This window comes from Sesamum indicum, linkage group LG9 (assembly GCF_026168435.1).
Source record: "Sesamum indicum cultivar Baizhima isolate 11 linkage group LG9, ASM2616843v1, whole genome shotgun sequence".
NCBI lineage: Eukaryota > Viridiplantae > Streptophyta > Magnoliopsida > Lamiales > Pedaliaceae > Sesamum > Sesamum indicum.
Genome location: NC_142665.1, coordinates 7,419,254 through 7,428,840, shown reverse-complemented (window position 1 = coordinate 7,428,840; position 9,587 = coordinate 7,419,254). Strand labels below are relative to the sequence as shown.

General features: G+C 31.6%; 1 protein-coding gene across 2 annotated transcripts; it reads left to right on the top strand.

Moving 5' to 3' along the window:
• The first annotated feature begins 1,882 nt into the window (after window positions 1–1,882).
• LOC105171008 (BEL1-like homeodomain protein 1) lies at window positions 1,883–6,886 on the top strand. 2 transcript variants are annotated; one of them, XM_011092000.3, is made up of 5 exons: window positions 1,883–2,043; window positions 2,261–3,174; window positions 3,779–4,152; window positions 4,279–4,339; window positions 5,877–6,886. In XM_011092000.3, the coding sequence occupies exons 2-5, from the start codon at window positions 2,407–2,409 to the stop codon at window positions 6,561–6,563; spliced, it is 1,890 nt and encodes a 629-aa protein (XP_011090302.1). In that variant the 5' UTR covers window positions 1,883–2,043; window positions 2,261–2,406; the 3' UTR covers window positions 6,564–6,886. The 2 variants fall into 2 exon arrangements, with proteins under 2 accessions (XP_011090302.1, XP_011090301.1); XM_011091999.3 differs by lacking the exon at window positions 1,883–2,043 and adding an exon at window positions 2,056–2,135.
• Window positions 6,887–9,587: the final 2,701 nt, after the last annotated feature.

Genomic DNA, 9,587 nt, shown 5'->3' with positions numbered 1-9,587 from the left:
AGAATTTGAGATAAAGTAAAAGCTTTCAAGAAGACAACAATAGTACTCTTCTTAGCTTAGGTGTCAAAAACCTAAAGATGTTAATATTATTTAAAGTAAAAAACCTACTTGTTGTTTGTCAGCTTTTAATTATGGAGATTTCGGACAAGCAGAGGAAAAACAAGTTTTGAATTTGTTTTTGTTAATTCAAGATTTTTACAACCCAATCTAAGTACTGTATTATAAATCGTAATATGTATAGACTCATTGTGATCGTTTTATTATTTTGGTGTCTGTAATTTACATGAAATTATACAATATCTGTGAATAGCTTCCTCCATGCAACAGCTACTCTTACGACCTTTTACCATATGTCTCTTACAACCACCCTGATTTAAGCATCAACAATTATAATAGAGGCCTTCTCGACGTGGTCCTAATAGTGATTTATTTTGTAATTTTATGGCTGACAGAATCAACTCGTATTTCACTTTTGAGACTAGCAATCACAAATATTCACTATAGAAATTTTGTCCCAAATTTTCAGTACAACAAGATCAAAGCATTACAAGCCGACCACAATGATCAGTACATAATCAATTAGTATAAAGTGATCAAATGTTCAAATTTGTAATATTTAAATGAAAAATTAGTGATTTAATTATTAATTAAGGTACATAAAACACATATATATGCTTTAATTTAAGCAATAAGAAGAATTTAACAATATTTTTTTCTAAAGAAAATTTCAATTATTGTACTGATGATCACATGAAAAGAATTGCAAGAATAATTGAAATAACAAAGGCATAAACAGTGAAGCACAATATATAAGTTGGCCATATAATCATTAACAAAGTAAAAAATATTATCAATAAACATTGGTATATGTGAATCACTATCTATTTCTTGGCCAAATATAGCAATTTATTATGTGAAGGAAGCTACACTATTATATATACATATCCTTGGGGATCAACAAAATGTTGCAATACTTTCCACTATAATTTGCACTCAATATACATTTTCACACGTTAAAACATATAAAAAGGTACATTTTCACCATTATAAGGTTAATTTAATCTGAAAATTTTATTTGAGTTGAAATAAGTCAATCGATAGTAAATATCCATTTTCATTAAATGTCTTTTGTTAATATCAATAATTTCAGTGAATTTTGACATGAAAGAATTTATTTATTAAAAGAAAGTAAAATTTTCAAACCACAAGAGATCTTGTAACTATACCAAATCTCATAAAGAGAAAGTGTGCGTAGCTATGTATCATTTAAGCTATATCAACATTTCATTTTATGATATTATTATATTTTCGTATAGCCGCCAGTAATTTATAATATAGTTACGTCATATGGAATTTCTGTAGTTAATATATTACCTTTCTTTGTAATCGTAAAATATAGGCACGTCATTTCTATTCCTATATATTCCATTAGCTTCTTTCTTTATTTTTTTTAATAATAATTGAAAGGTCAAAGTCACCCCAAGTCATCTTTTTTTTTTTTTTTTTTCATTTTTCACGTATTTGAATTTTATGGTAAGTTAGAAGTCTTTGCTTGATTTATTTATTTAATTTAAGAAAAGGTCTTTGCTTTTATTGTCAACCACAAAATCTTTCACCATATAAAAAAGTGAATATTTTACTTCTTTCATAATTTTACCTCAAACCTGATATTCCTTAAAAAAAGTAAAAATAAAAATAAAAATATTCAAGAACAAAGTAAGTTAATTTTTGAGAAAAATGTGATGATTTACAGCGTAGAAAAGCAAGAATAACCTCTCAATTATTAAGTTGTCTTTGTGATGAGTGAGAAAGAAAGGGAAAAAATATCAGTACTGTGAGGCAGGGCATCTCGCTCACTACACTTGCTTGTACCATGTCTCTATTTACACTGCCCCACCTTCTCTTTTCGAACACTACTCATTTCTTTCTTACATCAATTCCCAGAAGAGAGAGGAGAGAGAGAGAGAAAACCAGTTATTAATTTGCAGCAGACGTTGAGCCTGACAACAGAGGCCAACTCCCCCAATTCAACCCCATATATATGTGAGTTCTCATCACACAACTGCTGTTTCTTTTCTTACATAAACCCCTTTTCTTGTATAAATGTTTCTGTCCATTCTTTGATGCTACAGATGGTGATTTTCCTGCACGCAGATACACACACTTATATATATATCCATGTTTGAAATTCCCTTTTTCTGGTATTTTATATTTTCCTGTCTTTTTCCTATTATATAATTCATTGAATCATCTTTTGCAGCTTTCTTAGGTGAATCTAAGCAGAATCTTGGAATTCTGAAGGATTAGTGAAACTGGATTTCCACTCTGATGAAGTAGATATATAGTTACGACAGGAGAAGATTCAGGTTTCTGCGTACGTAGAGTAGTACAGGAATCCAGGGCGCCATGTACTTCCAAGGAAGCTCAGAAATCCAGGCTGATGCCCTTCAGACACTTTATCTCATGAACCCTAATTACGTAGGGTACTCTGACAACCACCACCAACCTCAGCCCAACATCCTCTTCTCGAATTCCGCCACCGCCGCCACCGTACAAGCCCTCAACCCCGCCCTGATGCACCACGCGCCGCCGGCTCAGGCTCAGCACTTTGTGGGTATCCCACTATCTCATGATCCCAGCCGGCCGTCGTCGGTTCTTGGGCAGCAAGAAGATATCCAGGCAACCCACAGCACAATCCCACGTTTCCAGTATAATATACGGGGCTTATTTGATCAGGCTGCAACTGGAAATCAGACAAACGTGTGCCAACAAACACATCAGGGCCTGTCTCTCAGCCTTTCGCCGCACCAAACTGGATTTGATCATGGGCAGTCTTCGATAAGGATGGTTTCACCAAAAAATTGTTCATCTCCGTCTCTAACTACTACGGATCAGACTAACGAAGTCAATACTATGCAAAGTGTAATAATAGGTTCTAAGTATCTCAAGGCTGCCCAAGAACTTCTTGATGAACTGGCGAATGTCCAAAAAGAAACCCCAATAGGCCGGCCGGAGGCCGGGCGGATGGATAAGGCAAAGGCAAAGGCAAAGATAACCAAAGAGTCTACTGTTGGAGATGAAGATGGTAATAAAGGTGGTGGTGCTGATCTTACAACAGCTCAAAGGCAGGAGATTCAGATGAAGAAAGCTAAACTTAGTAGCCTGTTGGATGAGGTACTTTAGTTTTTATCCTTCTTTATCTATAACTTTTACCTATGAATTCTTTTTTTGGCTGGATTTTAATTTATTTTCTTCTTAAAGTTGCTTCATCCTTATGTTGTGTGAAATTGTCTGAAAATTTTCTTCAAACAATTCACCATTTCCAAGGAAGAAATGACACAATTAAGTTGGTTATTTGTATTGCCCAATTCGACTTCAGCAGTCTTTCCTGCAAAAGCCTAAAGAATGTCGCCTTTCTCAGTGTGTATGTGCTGTGTGTGGCTCTTAATTTTCTGAGGCGGGTCCATGTCAGTGTAGATAATACAGTAACAAACTTAACAATTTGGCTATACGAACAATAAAAATCCAAAATGCACTGTACCAACCGAACTTGTTCTGAGCTCCTTTCTGGGTCGGCCCATTTCGAAGTTGGCGTACTTACACCGTTTGGTGGGTTCAGGGTCCCCGAAAACACACTTGTTGGTCCCCTTTAAAATACAGGGCCATGTTCTCCAGGTACACGGCACAAAACAGTACAAGAAAACAAGCCTATTTACTCAGCTTGTTTTCAGGTTTTATTAATCCTTCCAACCTGTTTAATTTCCCTCAACATTTTCAGGTGGAGCACAGATGCAGACAGTACCATCACCAGATGCAAATAGTTGTAGCATCATTTGAGCAGGTGGCAGGGATTGGATCTGCAAAATCATACACTCAGCTCGCCCTGAAAACAATCTTGAAGCAATTCCGGTGCCTGAAAGCCAAAATATCCGCACAAATAAAGGCCTTAAACAAGAGCCTGGGAGAGGAAGAAAGCTTCGGGGATAAGTTTGAGGGCTCGAGACTTAAGTATGTCGATCATCAGCTCCGGCAGCAGCGGGCGTTGCAGCAGCTGGGAATGGTGCAAAACAGCGCCTGGAGACCCCAGAGAGGTTTGCCTGAAAGAGCTGTCTCGGTTCTTCGGGCTTGGCTTTTCGAGCACTTCCTTCACCCGTAACTATATGTTTTATTTTGTCATATGTTGTTTGATTATAACCTATGATATGTATATATATATAGATGTATGATGATGATGTAGTTGAATTTCTGCTGATGTTTTATCACTTTTATGAACTGCAGTTACCCTAAGGATTCAGACAAACAAATGTTGGCTAGGCAGACAGGGCTTACCAGGAGTCAGGTACTGATAGAGTTATATATGATACCATACACATACTCACTATCATCTACGTACTTGAAAGTTTAGTTTTTTCACTAACATTTTTATTTCGCTATACAGTTATATTGACGGCCTTCTCCATAAATGAATAATATTATTAACAAATGTATTAGGTATGTTGAGTTATAATTAAATATCCACAATTATCACTAATTAATTATATTCTTCACAGGTTATAAGAATTTTATTATATCACGATAATAAATTTTATTTTATTTTTAAATAGTGACAAGAACACATATTTATATTATCACCTTGAGAATTGGTGACTTAATTAGACTTATATATAATTGTCTAAAATTGTTAATAGTAACATACATACAGTAGAAATTTAAAGAATGTAATATAGTATATGATAATTTATACATGAGCTTTTTGATACAATTAATAGAATGGATTATGAAACTTGTGATAAAAATGTGGATGGAAAAATAAGCCATTAAAAAAAATTAATATTAAACCATGGTTGTGAATAAAAATAAATAATCATAGTAAATGTCGTTAACCACAACCAGGCAACAATGATCGTGGTTTTTGCGAGTGTGATTAAAACATTTTATTAGTCATGACAAAAATAATTTGTATGATGGATAATCTAAATTTTTTTATTAATTTTTGTTTAACCATTAATAATAATTATTATTTATTACAGTTCTAGTCTATTGCTAATACAATTGTAGCCAATAATATTTTTTAGTAAGCGGAGGCCAGGATTTATCACAGATTCATTTTTTTTTTCTTGAGCAAAAATGCTTAAATCGATCCTCCCTATAAAAATTCCAAGATGAAGTACAAGAAAAATCAGGGGCTTAATTTATTTCATCCAAACAAATTAGTATATATTTTTACCTCTTATTAATTAATTGATTGTCATATTAGTTGTGGTTTATTATTTAGCTTCAGATAACTATTTTGCATGCATGCATGGTTAGTTAAAGGGGAAATAACATTTTTTGTTCTGTAATTTAGGATCTTTCCACTTTTAATCTCATTGGTTACGAAATTCTCATTTTTAATTCCATAACTTTAAAAAAATAGCACTTTTTGGTCCCATTACACATTTTCGTTAGATGCTTAACAGAAAAGGCCATGTGATTTTTAAGCGCATGAGGCCAAAAATGCTATTTTTTTTAAAGTTATGGAACAAAAAATGAGTATCTAGTAATATATGAGACTAAAAGTATAAAGGCTCTAACGACCATGTGTTATTTTCTGTTAAAATATTTAACAAAAATATCTCATGGACCAAAAGTGCTAATTTATAGAAGTTACGGGACTAAAAGTGGAAAGACCCTAAATTACAAGACCAAAAGTGTTATTTTTCCTTATTTAAATTAATAATTGAGTCACACGAAACAAATGTTAAGGTACCAAAATTCAATAGTATAAAATGTCTTTTTTTTAGAGCAATAGTATACAATGTCAATAAAGATCTAATATATATATATGCAGTAAATTATTACACTAAAAAAATTGAAATATATATATCAAAGTGCAGGACTCTAACTGGTTCATAAATGCTCGAGTTCGGCTCTGGAAACCCATGGTGGAGGAAATGTACCTGGAAGAAACGAAGAATCAAGAACAGATCAGTGCCTCTCAGGATAACACACCCAAGGAATTAGGCTCCAAATCCAACACCCGGCCCGAGCATAATAGCACAAGAACAGCCAGAATAGATCATCATCAGCAGCAGCTCAATGACCTCCAATCCAGACCTATACTCAACCTGCAGGTTCCTTCTCCCACAGAGATATCGGCTTCAACAGTCATCACACCCGCGACAGGGCCGACCCGGCCTGGATTCGCCCAACTCATCTCTCCACTGAACACACAAAGCCCACCCGAAAAGAAACGAAGAAACGAAGCTCAGGATAATTCTCCAAGCAGCATTCTCTCAGTTGAAATGGAAATGAAAGGCAGAGAGACAAAGGAGGACTGCTTTCCAGGCCCGTACGGAATTGGTGAAGTTGGCAGGTTTAACAATTTCCAGGGAAATAATTTCTCTCTGACTCTCGCACTTCCCCCGTCTGAAACTTCACAGGGAGCCGAGGGGCAGTACTTCCTGTCCAGGGTGAATGGAATGAATCAGGCTGCGGGTTCAAATCCAGGTTATGAGAACATTCTTGATTTCCAGGGCAGGAAGCCCTTTCGGGTCCAGCTCTTGCCTGATTTTGTGGCCTGACAGTTTTAATCTAATTTCATCATCTCGCTTTAGGAAACTGCATTACTGGCTTGATTTAAACGCAGAAGGATGGATGGAAGATAGAACAATATTAGTAGAATTTAGTACATATATATATACTTGAATATGTACTTTTCTTTTAGCAGAAAATTATGTAGTTTAACTAATAAGATGGGATGTTGTCTAAGTGTTGTATACTTGATATATATATATAGGTAGGTAGAGTGGTTTTAGGAATCAAAGTGGGATAACTCATAAATGTTGTATAATGGTTGCAGATGCTGTATTTTATGTAAAAAGCGGGTGTGCATTGAGTAAGATTATCCATCACTTGCATGCAACAATCTTGTCTCTAATCAACTAACATTTCAATTTATGTATTTCAAACTATGAGTTCAGATCCCAAATTATAACTTCTTTATAAGATTTATTTAAATTAGATGATTTTGATTCTAATTTTAAGTTATATTTTATTCAATATTAATGAATTTTATTTCTTTTTTGGCGTAGAATTATTTGAAATTATTTTCTCAAATTTAAATCTATTAATTCAAATACTATTGTTTTAAAAAGGAAGCATATATATATATATATATATATATATAATCCCTTTAATTTAGTGGCTACTTTATTTCATATTAGTGTTACCAAATTGTTCTGAAACATATAGTAATGTTTGTATATCAATTATTGAATTAAATTTTATTCTTTCGATTTTGATGATGTCTGCTGACATACTCTTAAGATATAATTACACTCACTTTTCTTGAGATTTGGTGTAATTACACATAAATTTTTTCTATAGTTTGAAAAATTACTTTTAGTAACCCTAGGGATTGCATCCGTATAACAAATAAGTCCATCAATTAATCAAAAGTCATTGAATTTACTGATATTAACAAAAAAATAAATAAAACTTGATATTTACTCTCGATTGACTTATTAATAACTTATTGCAAATTAAATAATTTTTTTCCAACTGAGCTACCCTTATACCTCCTATAATTTAGACATAAAAAGATTTATTTGACCTGCAATAAATCAGTAATTATACCAAACTATATGTGAGGGGTGTGTAGTTATCCTTATTCTTCATTACTGTTTTTTTTATCTTGATTTTTTAATTAATACTTAGTCCTTTGATCTTAATGAAATTAAAATTTACATATATATGCACATTTAAATAGTTTCTTTAATTAAGGAAAATAGAAACACCATCTATTAATCATACCATTTTTTAGAAAGTAAGGTCTAGGGTGAGGTGCAGGACTTTGTATATGGTTATAGGAAAACGGGTAGGGTTGGATCATACTTTTGTAATATGGAATAGGCATATGTGAAAGGTTAAAATATTATTATTATTACAAGGTTCGAATCATACCAACAAATTTGAGATCATGAATTTGAGTTCTATATATCAGATGTATGAATATTTATTTTATTTTATTTGAATTATTGTAATTTATTTCATAATTCTTTATTTTATTGATATATTCATCGAATTGATATATTGTTCAATTATTTAATTTATTAAAATATTGGCGCAATTAATCATAATTAAAAATTCTGATTTTTAGTTGTTGTCTATTTCCATGTTACTTGTTTAGAATTAAAAAAAAAAATCCCCCATAATTATAAATTGACATTTTGGCAGTATATAAGGAAAATAGATTAATCTAATATAATTCACATTAATATAGCAATTCCCCTTAATTCATATATGCTTAATTTCACCAAAAGAATCATAATTGCCGTTATACTATATTATCACTAGAAAAAAATTAATAATTATGGTGAAAAATCATGATAAATAATTATTATTCACCAAAATTAAATGAAATCGACGTAAAAAACTAGTTTTTCCAACACCAATAATTATTCGTGACAGTTGATAAAAAGACATGACAAATTAATATTTTAGCGACTCCTGAGAAAACCACGTCCAATAAATATTGTGTGGCTGTGATAAATAACTATATTCAGTATGATTATTTTTTAATTATAATAATTAATTATGATCAAATGTTATATTTCTTCTAGTGAGTGATTGTAATTGTTTCAACAGGTTTAATTAATTCATAGTAATTGTTATTATATAGTAGTCCACCTAATATAATTTAAAAATAAAAAAGTACTTAAATGTAGCTGGCAAATTAAATTTTTATGTCCAGTACAACCAGCACTCATCTTCATAAAGAACTTTATGTCTGGGCCGCTGTTGTGGGCTTCCTCAAGCAAAAAGCCCAGGAGTACTGGACTAAGTTAGATGTGTGCAGGCCCATTTATTATTTAAAGCATTTCCAACAAATTTTACAAAAAAGTGAATTTCTCAAATAAATGAGTTTAATATTCCAACCATTTTTAAATTAAAAATTACTATAGCTTATATCAAGAGAAAACTAACTACACATCACAATGAAAAATAAAAGCCCATTAATTATTTAAAACCTTCTATATAAAAAAGATTCCCAAATAATTAATTTCAATATTTTGAATCAATCTTAATTGAAAAATTATCGTAACGTGTCGAAATAATAATTCTTTAAAGAAAGATAATACAAGATTATATCTTTTGTTTTAATGACTAAATACGAATTGATTGATCTTTTATAAGTTTATTTACAACAATAATACACGTGGAATGCATTTAAAAAAAAAAATCAGAGGATAATCTTGCGATGTAGAAAACAGTCTTGATTGCAAAAACATTCAAGAGCGAGATTATATTAAAAAGATAACAGTAGTTATTAAAAATAAAAAGGATTATTTTTATTGTTCTTATTGATACTATAAAAATTTTAATATATTTAATTATTAGCTCATAATGTGTATATATGAATTATTCTATATCTTAAAGATTTAATCAAAATTATGATATGTTGTATAATTTGTATTTTGGTGTTGGTGCATCATACAAGATAAAGAAAAAAGAATTTAAAAAGAAAAAAAGAGAGAATACTATTCTTTTAAAATTAGTTTTTTCAAGAAAAGGGGAAAAAAAAACTATAAAAGGAAGGGGGGGAA